The sequence below is a fragment of the Syngnathoides biaculeatus genome, chromosome 13 (assembly GCF_019802595.1).
Source record: "Syngnathoides biaculeatus isolate LvHL_M chromosome 13, ASM1980259v1, whole genome shotgun sequence".
Lineage (NCBI taxonomy): Eukaryota > Metazoa > Chordata > Actinopteri > Syngnathiformes > Syngnathidae > Syngnathoides > Syngnathoides biaculeatus.
The window spans coordinates 24,802,842-24,825,914 of record NC_084652.1 but is presented as its reverse complement, the minus strand read 5'-3'; the positions used below and the strand labels follow the sequence as shown (position 1 = coordinate 24,825,914).

Here is a 23,073-nt window from a genome sequence, read left to right as displayed (position 1 = left end):
GGAGAGTGGTACCTCCTGTTCACGCCCACAGAGGCAGGGGCAATATTTTAAGAAGTGAACAAAGGTGGTGGACTCGACGGACGTAACAGATGACCAGACTGGTTGCTTGCAGCTGTGATACCTCTCAATAAAACAATTAGCCCAAACTTCAGTCTCTGAGAGTGCTTCCTCCATTTGCTCCCCAGACTCAAAAAAATATATATACTTCACGATCTCAAGGCGAGACAAATACAAAAAGTTGGGTCAGAATTGGGCTTTGTCTTAAAACTTTGCCAAACAAATATGACTTTGAATGCTGGGACTATGACGGCAAAAAAAATTGGAGTTGCTTGACATGATGGCATAGGGAAAAGTTGATTATTATATATTTTTTTATCGATGGAAAGGGACAAGACAAAGCAAAAAATTGTCGCTGCAGAGTGTTGTATCTCGAAAAACTCATACATCAAGTTACTCGTATGTTAAGACACCACTGTATTTTATGGTTAGTTTCCCCATTTTTGTTGTTTATTGTTATAAAACAACTTTAAAGACTATAAGAGTTTTACACAGATTTTAGTAAAAGAAAAAACTATTCAAAAGTACCTGACCCTGTGTGAGAAAGTAATGGCTCCCTAAACCTAGTAACTGGTTGGGGCACCCTCAGCGGCAACAACTTAGACCAAAGGTCTTCTGTCAATGAGTCTTTCACATCTCTGTGGACATAACAGTATTATGGCCCACTCTTCGTATAGAATTGCTTTAAATTAGCAACAATTGAACATTTTTAAGTATTAACTGCCTCATTAAGTCATGCTACAACATTTCAATCAGAATAAATTCCAGACTTTAACTAAGCCACTCCAAAGTCTTCATTTTGTTTTTGTTTTTAAGCCATTGACATGTTGACTTGCTTGTCTGTTTGTCTTAGCTGCAGAACTCAAATGTCTTTCATCTTGAGGTCACAATCTGATGGCTGAAGATTGTCCTTGATGCCTTTCTTATTGAGCAGAATTCGTTTCAACAATCACAAGTCATCCTTGCCTTGAAGTATAATCGTAACCCTAACATGATTTCACATGGGGGGCATTACTCTTTTCACACAAGACCAGGCATCTTTGAATATCCATCCATTTTTTGAGCTACTTATCCTCATAAGGGTCGCGGGAGCACTGGAGCCTATCAAAGCTATTTTTGGCAGGAATCACAGTACACCCTTAGCTGCTTGAGAAGGGCACATAGAAACAAACAACCATTCTCATTCACACCTATCTGGCAATTTAGAGTCTTCAATTAATGCATGTTTGAGATGTGGGAGGAAACTGGAGTGCCTGGAGAAAACCCACACAGGCAGGCAGGAGAACATGCAAATGCCATAGAAGCGGGGCGAGATTTGAAACCCAGTCATCAGAACTGTGAGGCAGATGCTCAAACTATACGTTCACCGCGCTGCCTATATTTGAATAGTTTATTTTGTCTTGATAAAATCCTCATTTTAAAAAACTCATTTTGTTTAGTTGGGTTATCCTTTTCTGATATTTACATTTGTTTGATCTTAAACATTCAAGTGGGAAATTATGAAAAAATCTAATTTCAGAAGGGGGCCACTACTTTTTCCCATTATTTTAAATTAACAGTGTTGAGTGAAAGAATGTAAAGAAAATCACTTTGAGAGATGATCAACATTAAGTTCTAATCAAAGCAGACTGTAACATCGACAATTAAAAAAAGAAATCTGGACTGCTCTGTCATAAATCATGGCCAAGTAGGGCTATCTCCTCCAGAAGGAAATTTATGTCCTCATGCTGTGTGGCAGGGTTGGCAAACACACATCTGAAGAAATTGACCTTGGTACTTGTCGGCTGATATCCAATCATAGCAGAGCCCTTTTCCATCAGCCTTCCTTTGATCTGAGGAGCTACCTGGAGTCAAGTGATGCATAATCAATGGCAACATACGATGGTGTGCAATTATATTTTGAATCTGGTGTCAAGCCATTGTTGGTATGAAAAATTTTTGTCCTAATCTTCCACAGACCTGATTAAGTTTCTTGTCTCGTTCAGCACCACGTGGCATGCTTCTCAAACTGGGAGGAATGTACCAGAAACACACATTGCTATGCTCTGGCTATGTGAAAAGCAGAAGACAAATGTACTTTGAAGGTGCTACTCTCTCAAAAATGTAGAAAAAGTTCCATAAAAGCTACAGTTACTTTGTTTTTGAAGACCAGTTCATAGTCTTTCCTCTTTTGCAGTAGATAATACAAATACTCTGCATTTCCCAAGCATTTGTTGACCTGAGCACCAAAGCCCTCTGTACCCTGGAGCAGAAGGGGGAAAAAAAGAGCAAAATATAGTTTTTAACACATCGCAAAAGGAGGACAAATGGAAAAAAACATATATGTGCGGCTGTAGAGGACAGAAAAATGGGTAATAGACTACTAAGAGAGAAATCATTTGATGTGTGTCCCTCAATCTAGATACACAAAAATGATCGGGGACACAAAAACAGTTATGAATCTGTGTGAAAATTAAGTCAGAGAAGGGGCGTAATGCTTTTTCCTAGCACAGTATATTTTCGAAGACACTCTACCATTGTTTTGAAGGTACTGTAAATCAATGCAATATTTATATTCCTTAACCTTTCTAAAACTATAGGGATCAACTTTGATGTGGTGGCGCATGTGTACTTCAAGTTAACGTAACTCCTCTCTACTTTGTCCAATTTTAAACATTCAAACCGCATCTGAAAACTGCAAAATTAATAAATATATCAATTGCTCATGTGTTACTAAGAGTTAATATCAGAATCAGCTTTATTGGCCAAGTGTGTAAGAACACACAAGGAATTTTTCTCTGACAGTCGGTGCTGCCTTGCTACGACATTCAGAACAAGGACAGCAAAGTAACAGGAACAAGAATAAGAGTAATTTCTGTTTATAGGAAGTATTCCTTATAAGAGTCACGGATGTGCAAGATGTAAGATTTATCTTGCCATTTTTCATGGTTTTCTTAATGCTAAGCAAAATAATTGGGAGTACAATTAAATTTTAGCGTGTCAAAAAGGATAGAATATAATGGAAACAGCTGCTAGTCGTGTTGAAGAAACAAAGTAATACATGAAAAATTGTCCCTCGTTGAGCTGTCACCTCCGATCCAGGCTTGGAGGTGGTGTTCAAAGGTGAGTGCCTGGTGGCCTCGCTTGCACCCATGGGGCCAGGCCGGGCTCACCCTGAAGAAATAACGTGTATCCACCTTCACATGGGTCAACCCCCAGTGGGAGAGGCCATTGGGGTCAGGTGCAATGTAAGCTGGCCGGTGACCAAAGGCAGGGAGTTTGGGGATCCATTCCCCGGCGACAGAAGCTGGCTCTAGAGACGTTGAATGTCACCTCTCTGGCAGTGAAGGAGCCCGAGCTAGTGTGTGAGGTTGAGAAATTACGACTAGATATTGTCAGGCTCACGTTTGCACACAGCTTGGGTTCTGGTAGCAGTCCACTGAAGAGGAGTTGGACCACTGAAGAGGAGTTGGACACTCTTCCACTAAGTAGTTGCCCACGATGAGATGTACCGAGCAGGTGTGGGTATACTTATTGGCCCCCGGTAGCCTCCCGCTTCCATCAAGGGAAGGGTAATGATTGGCAGTATCCACCCTTTTTGGAGTCCTTGGAGGGGGTGCTGGAGAATGCTCCCGCTGGGCACTCCATGTTTCTGCTGGGAAACGTCAATGCTCACGTGGGCAATGACAGTGAGACAGTGATCAGAATCCAAATTGAGTTCTGGTATTGGACTACCGTGCTCATCATGGATTGTCCATAATGAATATGATGTTCAAGGTTAAAGGTGTCCACACATGCACTTGGCAACAAGACCCCCTAGGTCGCAGTTCAATGACTGACTTTGTGGTCGTATCATGGGACTTGCGGCTGCATGCTTGGAGAGTCGGGTGAAGAGAGGGGTGGAGCTGTCAAGGGATCACCATTTGGTGGTGAGCTGGCTCCATTGTTGGGGGGGTGAGGGTGGGGGGATTCCAGTCTAACCCAAATGTATTGTGAGGGTCTGCTAGGAACATCTGGCAGAATCCCCATGTCAAAAGGAGTTTCAACTACCACCTCCAGCAGAACTTCACCCATGTTTTTGGGCATGCATGGGACACTGAGTTTGATCATATTCCACGCCTCCAATGCCGAGTTGAGCGACCGGAGTTGTGGGCATAGGATAGTCAGTGCCTGTTATGGCAGCAAACCCCGAACACATTGGTGGACACCAACAGTGAAGGATGCTGGCAAGCTGAAGAAGGAGTCCTATCGGACTTTTCTTGGCCTGTGATCAAGAGTATCACCTATGGTGGTTGGTGAGGCAAAAACCCGAATGTGGGAGGAGTTCGATGATACCATGGAGAACCATTTCCGGACAGTTTCAAGTAAATTCTGGTCCACGAGGAAGTCTTTGGGCTCGCCTATCTATGAGTCACTGAGGTGGTAAAAAAGGTCATTGGTGGCAAGGCCCCAGGGTGGATGAGATTTCCCCTCAATTCCTAATGGCTCTGGATGTTGTGGGGCTGTCCTGGTTGACACGCCTATGCAATATCACATGGACATCAGGGGAAGTGGCGGAGTGACAGCGGCAGCGCGCCGAATTGGCCCAGAAATGGCCCAGATTCAGCAAGGATTCAAGAACCAGCTGAGCTACGCTGACATCGCGACTACTACTGACTCGCTGCTGACGCAGATTCACGCTGCAGTGGGAACGGATCCGTCACCTCGTCAAGCGCACGTTGCAGTGGGAACGAGTCCGCCACCTTGACACGCCCACGTTGCGGTTTCAACGGACTCGTTTCTGACTCATGCTCACGCCGCAGTTGAAACTGACCCGCTCCCGAGACACGCCCACGTGTTAGTTTTGACTGACTCTCTGCCTACTCTCGTTCACGTCACCATGGGAACGGACCTGCCACCGCGCCACGCCCACATTGCTGTTTCAACAAATGCACTGCCTGGTCACGTGGCAGTGGAGACTGACCCGATGCCGCCTCATGTTGCTGTCCAGGAGGTGGCGACGTCTGCGCAGCGGCTTCTCGTCCGTGCCCAGGAGTACCGGTGGCGATGGGCCCGTGGCCGCTCCACGCTCCTGCTTCGTCGGCAACCGGTCTGCGGTCGCCCCCCGTTCCTGCTCCGACGGCGACGGGCACGCCCATACGTTGTCGTCCGGGAGGTGCCGATGGTGCCACCGCCTTCTCACATTGCTGTCCAGGAGGAGGTGGTGATGCCACTGCTGCTGCCTTCTCACGTTGCCGTCCAGAAGTAGGTGGCGATGGTTGCGCTGCCACCGCCTTCTCTCGTTGCTGTCCAGGAGGAGGTGGTGATGGTTGCGCTGCCACCGCCTTCTCACGTTGCCGTCCAGGAGGAGGTGGCGATGGTTGCGCTGGCGCCGCCTTCTCTCGTTGCCGTCCAGGAGGAGGTGGCAGTGGCAATACCACCGCCTTCTCTCGTTGCCGTGCAGGAGGAGGTGGCGATGGCGATGCCGCCGCCTTCTCACGTTCCTGTCCAGGAGGACTGACGGCGAGCGGTTCGCAGCCGCCTTCTCACGTCCCTGTCTCGACAGCAACAGGAGCTGGGGAGTTCTGTTGAGCCACCCCGGAGCTGGAGAGACTTCGAGGTGGCGGTCATGGCTCTGGTCCTTCTCTCCATCATCCTCTTCGTTCCTGATGGCTCCCAGCCGCTTCATGACCTGGCCTCGTTGGTGACTAATCCACGGCTGCCTCCTGACCAAGCCTCGGTGGCGAACAATCCCTGGTCGTCTCGCAACCACGGCGTGGGAGGTTCTCATCCGGAGCAGTTGCCTGCCTCGGTCTGGTTCCTGCTTCGCCATTTGGTTCCTCACCGAGGTCGTCCACCCGCATTGCCCCGTGGGGATCCTGGTGCTTGGCGTCCGGGTCGTCCTCCTGACCTGTCCACCCAGACGCCTCGCGTTTGGTGGCCTGGATGGCCACCAGACTGGGGTTGGGGGGGGGGCGTTCATGTCCCGTTCCAGCACTCTCGTATCCCTGAACGTCAACCCATGAGTACCGACCTTCGCCTGTTCTCCGACCGACCCCGTAAGCCTGACTCCTTTGACACTTCTGCCTGTCTTGATCGATCTCCCTTGTACCGACTCCTGCCTGCCCGCTCACCTGGTCTCTTCGCCCAACGTCCCAAATACCGCTGCTGCACCTGACTGCCTGCCCGATCCCCGACCTTCTAATAATAAACGTTTTTCCCCGAACTACCTTGCATCTTCCGTGTCCTGCTGCATTTGGGTCCTACCTCCGTTCCGATGGGTCGTGACAGATTCAGTTTGATTCAATAGTCTTAGTTGGGCTCAATATGGGGAAGACTCCAGACTTGACCACTGGCCAGAAGACCATCATTGACCCACAAACAAAGTAGAACTGACACCATCAAGGAAATATGGTCTTCCCTAACTCTCAGGCAATGCCAAAGGCTGATTGCCTCAAAGCCTTGGCACATCAAGGCAGTGATTAAAGCAAAGAGATTCCCAACCAAGTATTGAAGATTAACTTATCGTTTTGAAAGTATCATATTTTGATTGATTTAATGTGACTATTTTCTTTTTGACAAAAACTGAGAAGTAAATGGTGATTTGTTCACGGTATTCCATTTTTAACTCCTAATTTCATGAATTTCATGCACTGGAATCCATCCATTATCTGAGCCACTTATCAGCACAAGGGTTGCGGGACCCACATCGCCAAGTTCAGGATTTGAACCCCGGTCCTCAGAATTGTGAGGCTGAAGCTGTTACAGGTCGCCCATTGTTCCACCAAGCTGTAAACCCAAATGATGTAAAAATAAACAACACTTGAAATTCTTTACACTGTGGGCTCTGAATCTACAATCTTTGAAAGTTTAACTTTTTTTATGGAATTATTAAAATAAACAAATTGTTCTATGATATTGAAATTTGTTTGAAATGATTTTTAATTTTAGAGATTAGTTATTTAGTTAAACTGTACAGATACAGTACAGTATCAAAGTTGTAAAATACCTTATAATCATCTCTGACCCTGCATTTCAAGTAAATGTAATTAATTAGTAACAGACTAGGGCAGATGAACAGCACACAGTGAGCAATTGGGAGTGTTGGTTTGACCCTTGTCTTCAGCCACGAAATCTTAATAGATGAAGAGGTGATCACCAGTGTGGTGACCACCAGTGGTGGGATTATATACAGCAAAAACAGCATAATACCTTTGCCTTCCACATGAGCCAGAGTTTGAAGACATCCACATGTCTGCCACACTGGATGCTCTTATCTCCAGTATCATAGCTCACATCATATAATTTGTCTTTCTGAAAAAGATACGGAGCTCCTAATTCATTGCACTTTTGCAAGAGGCCCTGTGGACAAATGCACAACATTTATTCGAGAACACATTTTAGTTAAAGGGTGGAGATCTGTCTCAGTGTTCCTACAAGGTAAGTCAAAAATAAAAGGTTCTCTTGTTGTTCAATGGCCATTTAGCACCTGAGAAGTACCCCCAGATAACTTTATATCCAAACAAAAATTCTGTCAGTATATGGAAAGTGGCAATAAATGCAAATAGTCAGCATCTTACTTTTTTCTTGATCAGTATTGCAGAGCACTGCAGGGGGACACCCATCATCTTGTGAGGATTCCATGTAATTGACCAGGCTCTGGAAAGCAACACATCTGCTTATGAGATTGTTTCATCTTCTCTGTTAAGAACAGCAGTCCTGCCTCAAACACAACACAACCCCTGGACAATCCTACACACGTGTATGTGCACATGTGCAAATGACCACACACTTGCGCACACACTGAATGAAACTGGATTGAATAAAGTTATCCATTTGGACCAACTCGATAACTTAATCTAGTTATACATCTGGACCTACTCATTTAACTATTGACAGACAATCTGTTTGCAACATTCTTTGGCGCAGAGTTGAAATCCCTGAATAAGGAAGGAGATGAAATAAACAATAATGATATATTCTGAATAGTAATACTACACAGCGGTCATCGAATCAGTACTGTATCCCACCATCACAGTCTGACTTTGGTGCTGCCACAAAAAACGCAAACTGACTGCAACAGACAAGGAAAACTACTGAAAGGATTGTCAGCATCACTCTACCCAACTGTGAGGAATTGCACACCACGCAGTACCTTCAGTACCTCAATTGACTGTCCGTCTGTTGTGGTACTCCACATGTATGTTGTACTCGAGTGGTTCCAACTATCTGAGACATATTTGGTAAATAAAGATAATTCTGATTCTGATACCTTTCAATGCCCTGTAGTTTCACCTTTTGTCTGTCTGACAAAAGTAAGGCTCCGCCCCAAGATGCCTGGACAGAGACAAAAAAAAACCAAAAACAGCTGGGACACACAAAATGGAGTCATGCCAGTTCTAAATAGGATAGTTAACATGAGTGCAGTGGATATACAAATAAACATACACACAGTGTACAATAGAATCTCACATTCCAATATAAGTTAGGTAGTACAGTGTTTCGAAAGTCATCCAAATTCCAGGAAAAAATATGTTTTCAAAGAATGACAGAAGAAAGCTGTGTGTGTGCATGCGTGCATGTGTGTGCGTGTGCACACGTGTGTATGTGTGGGCATGTGTGTGTGATGGAGAGAGAGAGAGAGAGAGAGAGAGAGAGAGGGAGCAAGAGAGAGAGTCTTCAGTGTTGGTGTCTTACATCCACATGCATCCATAAAGTATGTCTCTGACAGATGTCTGCAATGGCATTGAGCGGATCAAAAGCGCCATACAACGTAGTGCCTGCTGTTGCATTCACATAGAATGGAACCATTTTCTGGAGAGAAGAAAGGAATTTTTAATAAGTATCTTTCAGCGTTTATAATGTTCTACATTGTGTGAAACCATCATCTTAACCATCAAGACTATGTTCCCAATTTTGCTTTTCAGTGTTACCTTTTCTACAGCTGTAAGAATGGAAGCCTCAAGTTCTTCTGGAATCATTTTCCCTCTAAAAACCCATGAAAAAGGAAGATGTTTCTGAAGATGTCTTAAATACTGTAGATATTATATGTCATATCTTCCGGATACAGCAGCTTTCAACGTTAATGACCATATGAAAAAAAGACGACTAACATTGTGTCTGTCAGTGGTGATCTATGGCGAGCACCCGGTACCCGGGCTTGTCCAATGGGTCTGGAAAAGCCCAAAGTGGTACCATCAGTCCCCCTTCCCATTGGCTCACCACAAAAGGGAAGCAGCAAAAGGGGTCAGGTATTTAGAGATCCCCAGTGAGAGAAGCTGTCTCTTGGGTTGTGGGATGTCACCTTTGTGAGTGAAAGAGCCTGAGTTAATGTGCAAGCTCAAGAAATTCTGACCAGACTGATGTTGGCACACAGCATAGGTTCTGGTACCAGTCCTTTTGATAAAGGTTTAATTCTCTTCCCCTCAGGAGTTGGTCCCAAGCTTGGTGCTTATATTTTGGAGTTTATCCCAGTGTACGAGAGGGTAGTTTCCCTCCGACTTCAGGCAAGAGGACAGGCTCTTACTGTTGTTTGTATTCATCACGGATAGTCCATCACAAACACCATATTTAAATATCAGGGTATCCAGGTTTCCCATATGTGTACTTGACACAAGGACACCATAAGACAAAGTTTAATGATCAACTTTGTGGCTGTCATTAGATTTCCAGCTGCATCTCTTGGACATTCGGGTGAAGAGCGTGGCTGAGCTTTCAACCGACAACCAACTGGTAGTGTGTTGGCTCACCAATGATGGTGAAGATGCCGGTTCAGCCAGGCAAACACACACATATTGAGAAGGTCTGCTAAAAACGTCTGGCAGAGTTCCCTGTAAGAAGTTAGAACACCCACCTCTAGCTGGACTTTTACCACATCCCATGGGAGGGAGTGACACTGACCCCAAGTAGACCATGTTTTGTGCTGCCATTCTTGAGGCAACTGGTCGCAGCTGTGCCCGCAATGTGGTCTGTGCTTGCTGTGGCACCAATCCTTGAATGTGTTGGTGGACACCAGCAATGAGGCATGTTGTCATAGTTTCTGTGGCCCGGTTGACAAGGCAACCCCCAGATACTGTTGCATTCCTATCTCCTGAACATCAAACAGCCTGATTGTTTTCACGAGACACAGGAAGCCTGATTTGTATTATCTGATATAATAAACCTGGTTGCAACTCTCATGACTTGACCCCCCCCCCACACACACACACACATGGACACACACACCACTGGTGATGAGAGACACTTCCCACGGACATTGAAATCCCAGATTTATAATAAATGAACCTCCAGCAAGATTCTCAATGTATACCTTGATGTTTGTGCCATTAATTTGTCAGTTGGGTTCAGCTACGGGACATTGAGGACTGCCTGATTTGAAGCCAGACTGTATGAAATGTATATATGTATAGAACAATTACTTGATTTGTCAAGACTAATGTTTAGATAATCATTCTATATGCTTGATCTATGAGTTAAGAGTGCAAAGTGGAGAGTATTTAAGATTACCATCTAATTTTGTAAATCTTTTTGTGATGGAACTAAATTTGAATTAGTGGGCATCGTCTTCTGTAGTCACCTTGTTATTTCCACATGCCCCTCGGTATTTAACCCTTGGCTTCTGCCTTTTCACTTTTTTCATGGCTTTAGGCTCTCTGCCCTTCCTGGCTAACATCCGTTCATCTATGGGGCATCTTTAGTCAGCCCTTCCAACCTCCCCTTTTATTTTTCCTTTGTTGCTAGCATGAGTCAGGCCACAACGGCAGTGCCATTCAGTCAAAGAAGCCAGCCATGCAGCTTCATTTGTTTTTTTCCCCAGCCTTGATCTGTTGGCACAGCCCCAGGAAGCAACTCCCAGCATCTATACCAGTCATGCCCGCGGTTGAGAGCAAGAGCGGGGCCCACAACAAGCTCGAATTGAATGAAATATTGCATACCCCAATGGGACTTTTGTGTGTGTGTGTGTGGTGTGTGTGTGTGTGTGTGCGTGCGTGTGTGTGTGTGTGTGTGTGTGTGTGTGTTGTGTGTGTGTGTGGTGTGTGTGTGTGTGTGTGTGTAATGCTAATCCTGACAGTTCTAGGAACATGAAGACATATGCATTTGGAGTAATGTATAAGGCATTTTTTTAATCAACATACCTGTGCAAGCAGATATTCTCAAACATGAACTACCAGTACATTAAATCCAAATATCGCATGTGACTCACAGATGAGAGCTAGCAATCATGTGTCAAGGTTAAAGTTACAGCTTATATGCCCAAAGTTGAGACATTCGCCAATAATGTCCGAAAACAGTAGTCACATTCACCTGGTAAGAATACAATTCTGTCATAGGCACATATTTAGCAACAAAGTGTCTGTGTTTATAAAGTGGCTTCTTTTGTCAGTATATGTTCGGAATGACAGAGTTCTAATGTGTTTTGTTGCTCAGGTCTGAGGATGGCTGCGTTGTATTGTGCGTGACAAGAGACAAGACAATGCTGCATTTTGCCTTTCTTTGAGTTACTTGCCATTTGTTGAAAACTAAAGAGGATAATGAACAGAATTTAAACTTAAACCATATTATTTTAATTTTATATACTTTGCCTTTTCAAAAGGTTGCTGTTTTATTATTCAAGCAGGCTGTGTTTTAATTCCAGACTGTGATTTATCAGAGCGGCACGGTGGCGCAGCTGGTGAGAGCACTGGTCTCACAGTTCTGAGGACTGTGGCTACATTTCTGGCCTCGCCTGTGTGGAGTTTGCATGCTCACCCCGTGCCTGTGTGGGTTTTCTCCAGGCACTCTGGTTTCCTCCCACATCCCAAAAACATGCATTAATTGGAGACTTTAAATTGCCCGTCAGTGTGATTATGAGTGTGACTGTTGTCTGTCTCTGTGTGCCCAGCGATCGGGTGGCAACCAGTTCAAGGTGTACACCGCCTCCTGCCCAACGATAGCTGGGATAGGGTCCAGCACTCCAGCAACCCTTGTGAGGGTAAATGGCTCAGAAAATGGATGGATGGATAGATGGATGTATTGAAATTAATCTGGATTATTTTCACAAGGACTCACCTTTTCAAAATGCTGCAGTTTTGTTTTTTGTTTTTTTATTGCAGGCTGTGTCTTATTATTCTGTCTTTTGCCCAAACAATGGCTAAAAGAGGACTGCATTTTATTTCTCTGGGGACAGTTTGTGGGGGAATCCTCAAAATAAATACAACATTAAAATTTTCTTCATTAAATTTCTATAAATTTATCAATGTAACAAAACATAGCACATCAATCATGGAAGTTAAATTTAAAACACCATCGTAAGCGGAGTTGTTACATGACGTGTCATTCTCTCCAGGATGCGATGCAGAAAACAATTAACATTTAACCATGAATTCTCATAATGTCATCTGTTTAGTGGCCTAATATCGACACAGCATGTGCTGCCTTTATCATAGGGCTTAAATAAGGCTTTTCATCTTGTGCATCTCCAGACAGATTAGTTCTTTGTTTTTTTTCATTTTGGGTTGCCAACTCCTGGTCTATCATCCACTCTCACTCGAGTAGTTCATAGCCAATTGTGAAGCACTTGGAATGAGAATCAGCATGTCCAAACCTTAGATCATTGCCTCAAAATGATGATGAACACAAGCAGCAAGTTCAGCATATGTACCATGTTCACCAAAAACTGGTTTAAACACCATGACACAGTACATCCCATTAACAGCAAAGACCTGGAGCAGCCTTAACATTGGGGGATGTCAAAAGAGAGACCGTAAATAAGAGGCCACCTTGCTAGAATACGCCTTTATGTGTGTGGGATCACCATATCTGCCAAACCTGAATCAAGCAACGAGATGGATGATAAGCTGATGTCAAAGTTCCCTCTAACTTTTGACGTGTCTAAGCAAACACACTTAGCCCCTGAGCACTCCTTGTGACTACTGTGAGAACATCAGACGTATGCACTGTGGTCAGATCAGTGTCATCCATTGAAGTTACAGTTAGATTCAGACTACATTTACATTCCCATCACAACATTTTTAAGAACAATTGTTTTGTTTTTGCAAATTTACAATGAAAATGTCAACAAACAATATCCTATCCAAATCAAGCCAACTATGAACAATAAATCTGAAAAATTGCTTCCAACTTGGTTTTATTTATTTATTTTTTAATCAACAATATCTGTTTTTCTTGGTGTAAAACTGAATTATTGCTTGCAGAATATCTTTAGGAATGCATGTTGAAAGTTGAATGATGCTCCCAAGCAGTTTTAAGGTTAATGTTATGTTGCCTCCTATATTTAAAATACAGGATTAGCTTTTTGTGCACTGTATGTGCTTTCATCCTCAGCCTGTGCCAAGGGTGAATTTTAACATTACACACCATCTCATCCTGCAATTTCTACTTTGGCTTCAGACCAGACCTTTCTCACTTGAAAAAGATAAAATCTCGTCCCGTTTCACCACTTTTTCTCCTTTCACGTGCTCCAACGTTCTTGGCATCTTAAAGCAACAGCATTTTTTTTTTTTTTTTTTTTTACTTTTGCCATTATTTTCGAGAGTAAACATATGCAGCATATCTAGCTTGTCTTTGGTCTACGTTGCCCAGACTATGTTGCTGACTAAAGCACCGGTGGTGGGTGGCGGATCAGGACGCTGTCATTATAATCCACATTGATGGGCTGCATAAGTACTGCAACTTTCGTAATTATGAGTGTACCCATTTAAGAGGGGGGGGCTGTAAGGTAAACTGGGCTAGACAGTGTGTGGCCGAGCAGCAGGTCGTTGTAAGAGAAAGTTCTGTGTGCTGCCGAAATGTTAAAAAAAAAAATGCGTCAGGCTGTGTCCATCAAAGGATAGACTTCAAAGTTTTGATATTGATCTATAAAGCTCTGAATGGTTTTGTACAAAAATACGTCAATGACCTGACCTGGTATGAAGCCTTCAGACCCCTCAGATCATCTGCATCTTTTTTTTTTTTTTTTATCAGTTCCCAGAGTCATAACCAGACACGGAGAAGTTGCATTCAGTTCCTATGCCAAACAAGTACGGAACAAACTCTCAGAGAGGCTTAGATCAGCTGAAACACCTAGTGTATTTAAAGGTTGAACATATACGATTTTATCTATTGTTCCTTTCTCTTTTTGTGTTATCCATTCATTTTCTTCACCACTTATCCTCACAATGGTCACGGGGAGCACTGGAGCCTATTCCAGCTGTCAAGGGGCAGGAGGCCGGGTACACCTTGAACTGGTCGCCAGCCAATCGCAGGGCAAATGTAGACGCACAACAGTAGCACTCACAATCACACCGATGGGCAATTTAGAGTGTCCAATTAATGTTGCATGTTTTTGGGGTGTGGGAGGAAAACCAGAGTGAGAGAAAGCCCACACAGGCACGGGGAGAACATGCAAACTCCAAACAGGCGGGGCCGGGATTGAACCTGGGTGCTCAGAACTGTGAGGCCAACCCTTTACCAGCTGAGCCACCATGCCACTTAATCTTGAATCACAAGATTGTTGTTGAATTGTGCTATATAGATAAACTTGCTGTGCCTTGCCATGGAGTTTCAGATTCCACTCAGAAAAAGGTGAAGTGCTCTCTCCATGTTGAGATCTTGCCACAAGGGGGGAAATTAGGATCTTGTTCATGAGAGCGAAAAATGCAGTTGGAGATCAACAGGCAGAGTGATGCAGTGTCTGCAGTGCAGTGCATGTTCATCTGTCTGTTGTGGTGAAGAACGAGTTGAGCCAAGGCTAATCTCATGATAAAGGCATCAGGGCTTTCCCTTAGTGATAATGTGAGAAGCTAGTCATTGCAGAGGGGTTCAAGCATGTATCATTAGCAGAAGACCTCTAGAATGATCCAGACTATATTTCTCTGCTGATCTGGGAGCGCATCAAGATCCCTCCGGAAGAGCTGGATAAAGTATAGTAACTCGGTAAGTGGAAGTCTGGGCTTCCCTGCTAAAGCTGCTGCTACCACAATCCAACCCCAGATAAGCAGAAAAAAAATGATTGGATGGTGATGACATTATGACTACCTGAGTAGTCGAAAAACCAAAAACATCAGTGTCAAATAATATGAAACACTTTCGAGTGATTTGCGTTTATCTTGCGTAGACTCACATGAACATATGATCACTTTCGACAACGAATGGGCTCCGATACAAGTAGGTATTAATGATGATACCAATTTAACACTGTTTAGTATTGTTAGTTTAAAGGCCCAACTTGTAGAAATATTACTGAATGTGTACAACCATGGAAATACAGGTGAGCAAACGTGCACTTTCATTGTACTATAGTAGTCTAAAAGCAAACATGGTTACATGGATGTGTGTAACGTACCTTTCATCACATTTTACAATAAGCACATTTTCAATACCCAGTCCTAGCACTGCAGCAGACTTCTTGACTGAATAGTGACTCTGTAGAGACAAAACCACAAGTCTTTTATCATTTGTGATCTCACTTTAGGGAGATTAAACAGGTATGTTGTACTTAACAGTTTCTTTGTTCTGTTATTTGTTTTTAAGAATAAAATACTGAATCCTGCAGCTGAAAGTCTAAAACTAACAAAAAAAAAACAACACAAAAGATAAAATCAATAATGCCTTATTTCGATCTCTTTGTAAAGTCACAATTTAATAATGTTGATGTTTTTCAGAGGAAAGAAAACCTTTGCCTAGTTCATAAAAGTCATTTTACAAGCATTGTATTTCATGCATTGAAGTTTTCTCTTTGTGCATCATTTTGGCTCTAGACTGATAGTAATACAATTAAGGAAAATGCCACTTTCAGTCTATCATAATTCATTAACAGAGATATTGAGTGAAGTAAGAGCCTAAATTTCCCTGAAATGTCCTCATCTTCATGATCCATCCATCCACCCCTCCATTTTCTGAGCCGCTTACCTCACAAGGGTTGCAGGAGTGCTGGAGCCTATCCCAGCTGTCATCGGGCAGGAAAAGGGGCAAACCCTGAACTGGTTGCCAGCCAAACGCAGGGCACAAAGAGCCAGACAACAGACACACTCATAATCACAGCTAGCTCACAGTTCTAAAGTCCGGGGTTCAATCCCTGCTTGTGTGGAGTTTGCATGTACTCCTCGTGCCTGCGTGGGTTTTCTCTGGGCACTCCAGTTTCCTCCCACATCCCAAAAACATGCAACATTAATTGGACACTCTAAATTGCCCCTAGATGTTATTGTGAGTGCAGCTGTTTGTCTTGATGTGCCCTATGATTGGCTGGCAACCAGTTCAGGGTGTACCTCGCCTCTTGCCCGTCGACAGCTGGGATTGGCTCCAGCAGTCCCTGCGACCCTTGTGAGGATAAGCAGCTAAGAAAATGGATGGATATATATATATATATATATATATATATATATATATACACACACACACACATACACAGTACACAGTGAAGACAGTGAAGCGTGGTGATGCAAGCAAGAGGTCATGTTGCCTTATGCTGAAGAGAACATGGCCTTGAAATGGGTGTTTCAACAACACAATGACCCCAAACACAGTAGTAAAAAGTCTTGGTTCCAAACCAACAAAATTCATGGAGTGGCCAACTCAATCTCAGGACCTTAATCCAATCAAGAACTTGTGGGGTGACATAAAAAATGCTGTTTCTGAAGTAAAACCAAGAAATGTAAATGAATTGTGGAATGTCGTTAAGGAATCTTGGAGTGGAATAACAGCTGAAATATGGTACAAATTGGTTGACTCCAAGCTATAGAGATGTGAAGCAGTTCTTAAAAAAAAACTGTGGTCATACATCTAAATATTAGTTTGGTGATTAAAAGGATTGGTAAATCTTCAACACAAAAAATCTTGTACAAAATAGTTTTGAGTTTGTCAACGGCTATTTTTTAACATACCCCTTTCAACAATTTGTCCAATTGCACAGCCTTAGGAGTGTGTAAATCATGAATGCTGGTCTTGTTGCTTTTCAAAAAATCTATTCCACCCATTTGTAACTTGTTTGACATGTAACAATCAAAAAATATCCTGAAAACGTGGATTAATTTGGTTAGTCACATTGGACTGCTATTATTTTGAAGTCTACTGTAATTTGCAACTTTTTCAACATGTTTCTCGTGACCACGTCAACTAATCGCAACAGAATGTTTGATGGTTCTTTGATCACGTAGATCATAGATTTCTGCATCCCACTGAAAGACTTTTGGCAATGTTTTATTTTTCAGAGTCAGTTAAATCTCTTTTTTTGGTCCATTTTGCCTCAAGAAAATAAGATACCTAATAATTAACAACACCTTTAAAATGAATGTTGATCTCCTTTGGCCACACCCACGCACATAGCACAAATAGTGCACGTGTTATGGTTAAATACATTAAGCAATCAGGTTAATTCAGTTGGGAGGGAGGAAATGTGATTAAAAGTGATGATTTAGTCAAAATACCTTTTTACCTAATAATTCTGCACACTGTTAAAAGCATTTATTATTTTGTAATATAAATGTTTATTGATATTACTCAGGCTCTTCCCTGATGAACACATTCAACAACTGTACTTATTTTTTCATTTTAATTAGGAATGTGTAATATGCTTGCTTTCTTTGTTTCTGTGTTGCTTTCTTTTCTCTGTTATGTAAAAAATAAGTGAGTCATCAATCCAAAAAAGATGTGGCTCAAACTGTACAGCTTCTAATTTGGGCCACAGGATAAAATGTTTGAATAGTGCTGCAGGGAGAAAGAATAGGTCAATTGCAACTAGTTTTCAAAAAAGGTGCTAGTTAGTGTGCTTCCGAAGAACATTTGAGAAGTTTTGGTGAAATGCAGAGGTAACTCTCCAACCTCAGCTCAATGTCATCATTCTCACTTCCTACCCTTATCACATACCTACTGCAGGGTGTGGGTTCTGGTTCTTTGGTGTGATGAAATACATGGAAAATGTTCACATACAGAAGAGTTTATATTGTTGTCTTCAGGAATTAATATTGTATAAATGATGACGAATAAAATCATTATTAATGTGTTCTCCTTCTGGAACTTAAGTACATTTGCAGTAGCTGTAATTGGCATTTGCGATCACCAACCCCATTCACAGATGTATTTTAATCTCCAGATGATGCTCATAGTATTTTTGCTTATTGAGAACACAAAATTTTTGCCCACCCTCTGCCGCTGTTGACAATTGACATAGGGGGCACCATCTCGTGGCATCACACAGAGCACCATTCAAGCCAACACTTCCACTGCGCGCTTGAATGCCTATCGATATTGTGATGTATTATAATTACTGTACAAATAGTATGATTACATGTTCAGAAGTGAAAAGGGCCAAGGTAGGCAGAGCTCCCATTCCTCTTGTCTTTACTTCTGGGTAGAAATAATATCTGGCCACCAGCATACTGTACAGATTGGAGATTGTGCCTCCTGAAGAAAGAAAAAAATTGTTTTTATTTTATTTCATTCACTTTATGCACAGTCTCTACCAGGCCTCAGAAACCTACAGCTCTTTCATCCTTTAAATATATAAATATAAATTTACAGTGGTACCTTTACTTACAAACGTCTCTAGTAATGAAAAATTCACTCCTGGTCTATCCCTTACATAACTTACAATTGTACACATTTACGTGACATGGGAAAAATCACTGACATTACCTGGAGAGAAGATACCATCTCCCTCATCTTCAGACCATTTCACAATATTTTGCATTTTCATGAGAAGAATTTCCTCCATGAGAGTAAAGACCGGAGACACCTCATATGTAAACCTATAACAGAGGAGAGTTTTCAACAATTTACAACTCTCCAACTCTCCTTAGGAGTACCTATAAAATGTATGACAGCAAAAGCAGTGCACAGAATGCTCAGTGAGGTGAAGAAAAATCATAGAACGTCAGCTAAAGATGTACAGTATAGAATTTCTACCATCTGAAGGCAACTATCCAGTACAAAGAATAAAACAAGAATATTTCATGAGAGGGACGGAGGAGGAAGAGTGAAGATCCAGGGAGAAGAGAAAGCGAAGGTGGACGACTTCAAATACTTGGGGTCAACAATACAGAGCAATGGAGAGTGTGGTAAGGAAGTGAAGAAACGGGTCCAAGCGGGGTGGAACAATTGGCAGAAAGTGTCTGGTGTTCTATGTGACAGAAGAGTATCCCCCAGGATGAAGGCCAAAGTTTATACAACAGTGGTGAGGCCGGCCATGATGTAGGGATTAGAGATGGTGGCCCTGAAGAAACAACAGGAAGCAGAACTTGAGGTAGCAGAAATGAAGATGCTGAGGTTAGCTTGGTGTGAACAGGTTGGATAGGTTTAGAAATGAGCTCATTTGGAGGACAGCCAAAGTTGGATGTTTTGGAGACAAGGTGAGAGAGAGCAGAGTTCGATGATTTGGACATCTGTTTACTGTTCAGAGGTGAGAGAGTGGCTATGTTGGTAGAAGGGTGCTAAGGATAGAGCTGCCAGGCAAAAGCGTGAGAGGAAGACCAAAGAAAAGGTTGATGGATGTTGTGAGGGAGGACATGAGGAGAGTCAGTGTTAGAGAGGAGGATGCACGAGATAGGCCTAGATGGAAAAAGATCACATGGTTTGGAGACCCCTAACTGGACAAGAGGAAAGAAAAGGAAGAAGAGTTCATGAGAGGATACCATGGTTAAGTTACAAGTTTATAAGGCGTGGGGGGTGGGGTCTTCAGCCTCGTGACACTCCTGCCTTTTACCTAAACCTGGACTTTGCTACGATTGCAAGCATCAAAGTGTACTAAGGCTCTTACATGTTAGTGTTGGCAATAGATGTGAGCCATTCGCCAGCAACACCAATCACATCAAGACCTGCAAAAAGTTGATTGAAAAAGCGAGGATGGCCTAGAAAGGGAAAATGCCATGTTATATTTTTCACATGAAAAAACAATTAATGAAGATTAAGCATAGAAATTGCAATTACTTATTCTAACTAAACTGTAGCTCAGGGGTCACCAACGCGATGCCCGTGGGTGCGAGGACCACTTAAGGCACGTGCGAAGCATTTTCTGAAATAGCACAGGTCGCAAATTGTTATTATTATTATTTGTTCTTTAAATTTTGAATCTGATTTGCTTACATCTACGACATGTTTAAAATAATTTAATTTAAAATAGTTGTATATTTGAAGAGTATAAGGAGTTTTGTCATTTTGGAAGTTTGCCGCAAACAGGTCATGTAGCCCTTCATACGATCGGTGCTCACGAAGTAGCCTTCACACCAATGTTCCCTCTAAGCTGCGCAACTGTACATTTGCGCACTTGTCGCACACTCTCAGCACAGAGGAAAACAGATCCAGCGCAGTGAACTACAACCTGGCGTCTTTTTTTTTTTAAAACACACCACACTGGCTCTCACATTGAGCTCCTGCTGAGCCACACTGGGCCACACACTCTTCTTCCTAGTGTACCTGACATTGCCCCCCTCCACTTTAAAGGGGTACGCTCATAAACAAACACTGGGGTATATGAATAATAGAAGAAAAAGTGGTGAAACTGGATGAGATTTTCTCTTTTTTGAGTAAATAAAAGTCTGGTCTGAAGCCAAATTAGAAAGTGCAGGACGAGATGGTGTGTAATGTTAAAATTCCACCTTGACCCACAGCCTAATTGAGGATGAAAGCACAGACGATACATTGCCCAAAAAGCTAATTCTGTATTTTAAATATAGGAGGCACCATAACATTAACCCTAAAACTGTTTGGGAGCATCATTCAGCTTTCAACATGCATTACGAAAGATATTCTGCAAGCAATAATTCAGTTTTACACAAAGAATAACAGACGGGATATCATTGTGGGTTAAAAAAAAAAAAAAGAAACAATGTTGGAAGCGACATTTCAAATTTATAGTTAATAGTTAGCTTGGTATGTATTTGTATCATAATGTATGTTTTTGTTTGTTGACATTTTCAGTGTAAGTTTGCAAAAAACACAAAATTGTTCTTAGAAATGTTCTCATGGGAATGTAATCTGAACCTTTTAATGAGCCATGTAACTTCAATGGATGACACTGATTGACCACAGTGCATGTCTGATGTTGCTCACAGTGGTTAGAGGGAACATTGCCTCAGCCTCAAATGGTTGGTGACCCCTCCTGTCGCCATTTCACATGTAAGTGGAGTTTGTTTGACAGAAACAAGGTACTTCTAGAAATGCTTGGACAAACACAAGACAAAAGCACACCTGTACTGACACCATATTTCAGTGTGTCTCGACAGTCCAGTAATATTTGCTCAAGAGTGTCTGGCTTTTCAGGCACGTCCAGACAAAAACCTTCTCGTCCTTCTTTGAGTTGGTGAGGGTGGTGAAAATCCAAAACCTGAAAAAACAAAGGGCAATGCTATGCTTTCATTTAATTGCTTCTTAACAAGGCCTTTTTAGTGTATAAAAAGAGTGATGCAGGACCTTGGAATTACTGTGACAGGACTTGCAGATGTAATTTATCAATAAATTGACAACCTCCTGCAGAAATTCCCTCGTCATCCCTTCGCCTCCCAAAGCTGGCAGAAGGTCTATTTGCATAGACACACAGATACACATTTCCAAATTATGGAATTAAACAATTGAATACAGTACAAGTATTTTGCACTTGCATCTCTTGACACCAAGACCAATTCGTGCGATGAACCCTCTTAAAATTATACATATTGATCAGGGCATGTAAGTTCAAATTTGATTGTAATACCACAATTATAGATGATGCAAGAGGGCTTTAGAATTATTTGTGCTCTTTTGCTCAGCTGTCACCTTTGCAATAAATGTTGCTGAAATCAGTCGGTGTTTGTTTATTTTCTCTGAGTGAGTCCACAGGGTGTTTTCCCATCATGGTGGAGTCACCCGTAACACTGTCTGAAAAGTAAAACAATCAATATGAGAATCTTAACATCATAAAAGCCCACAAAGGTCCACCTGGTTTCTGTCTTAAGGACACTGCAAGGACATTAGCGGTTAGGATTTACTGAATAATTTGTTTAACATTCAAATGTCTTATAGTGAACAACACCACAGAATAACGTGATATGAATACGAATTAGATTGGTTGATCCATTTATCAATCATCTGTCTGTCTGTCTGTCCATCGGTTGGATTACTTAATAAGGCTATTGACAAGGTTTTTATTATTAATTATTAATTTTTAGACTTTTTCCGACTGTATGTTTACTGTCAATTTAATTCTCAATTTATATGCTATTAAATTATATTATATGTTCCTAATCAATTATAGAAACATATGCAATAATTACATTCCACAGTTTTGCTATTCTTTGACTTTTGTATGATTAAAGTATTATTTTAAACATCTTAATTAGTAACTTAGCTTCACTTTTGTTCAATGTAAATTACAAATCAAATTTTTATTTCACCACTAATCTCATCCAGTCAGCATTTAAATGATACACAATTACATATATATTACATGCGTAACTATAAAATATGAAAAATAAAATCCTACTTACCTGACAGCTGTAAGAAATCCATATCAGTCCCAATGTTAGATTTCGACATAAAGGAAAACACAAGCTTCAGAGTAAGTGAGATGTTAAAAAAAATGTATAGAAGCAAGTTACAACTACAACAACTTTTCTTTTTTCCCTTCCCTGATTTTTCTTCTCTATAAGAAAGAGCTTTGCCTGTGGTTGAAATTGGAAGTAGTTATTGGTTTTAGGCAAACACTATATGGTGACAGCACCAAAGTCAGACTAAGGCGTTTGTGTTGTGCCACTTCTGAGTAGCAGAACGCAGCAATAACTCCAATATACTCAGAGGAGGAGGGATTGTGTGTGTGTGTGTGGGGGGGGGGGGGGGGGGGCTGTACAAGGATTGCTCAATACCTTCTCAGAGTACCTAGATTTAACTTGAACAGTCTTTTTTCATGCAGCTCTCGTGAAGGCGCAAAATCATATCGAAGTTATGCTCTTTCCAAAATGCATGCTCGTGTGCTTTGCTTGAGTTCATTACGGTGGTTACAGGTATTGTGACAACAACCTCAGTGTGTGAGGCCGTGTGCGCTGATTTGTGAGACAGGACTCCACAGGCGTGTGCAGCAGCAAAGTGAGAAGAAAAAAAAGAGCATGACAGCGA

General features: G+C 42.2%; 1 protein-coding gene across 1 annotated transcript; it reads right to left on the bottom strand.

Annotated features, from left to right (window-relative positions):
* Window positions 1–1,727: 1,727 nt before the first annotated feature.
* gad3 (glutamate decarboxylase 3) lies at window positions 1,728–22,470 on the bottom strand. Its single transcript, XM_061839644.1, has 16 exons — window positions 22,449–22,470; window positions 21,739–21,840; window positions 21,397–21,503; window positions 21,175–21,310; window positions 19,745–19,835; window positions 18,625–18,737; window positions 18,278–18,393; window positions 15,338–15,417; window positions 8,949–9,003; window positions 8,713–8,829; window positions 8,288–8,352; window positions 7,596–7,674; window positions 7,228–7,377; window positions 2,192–2,299; window positions 2,017–2,106; window positions 1,728–1,901 (listed from the first exon to the last, which is right to left on the bottom strand). The coding sequence occupies exons 1-16, from the start codon at window positions 22,468–22,470 to the stop codon at window positions 1,728–1,730; spliced, it is 1,605 nt and encodes a 534-aa protein (XP_061695628.1).
* Window positions 22,471–23,073: the final 603 nt, after the last annotated feature.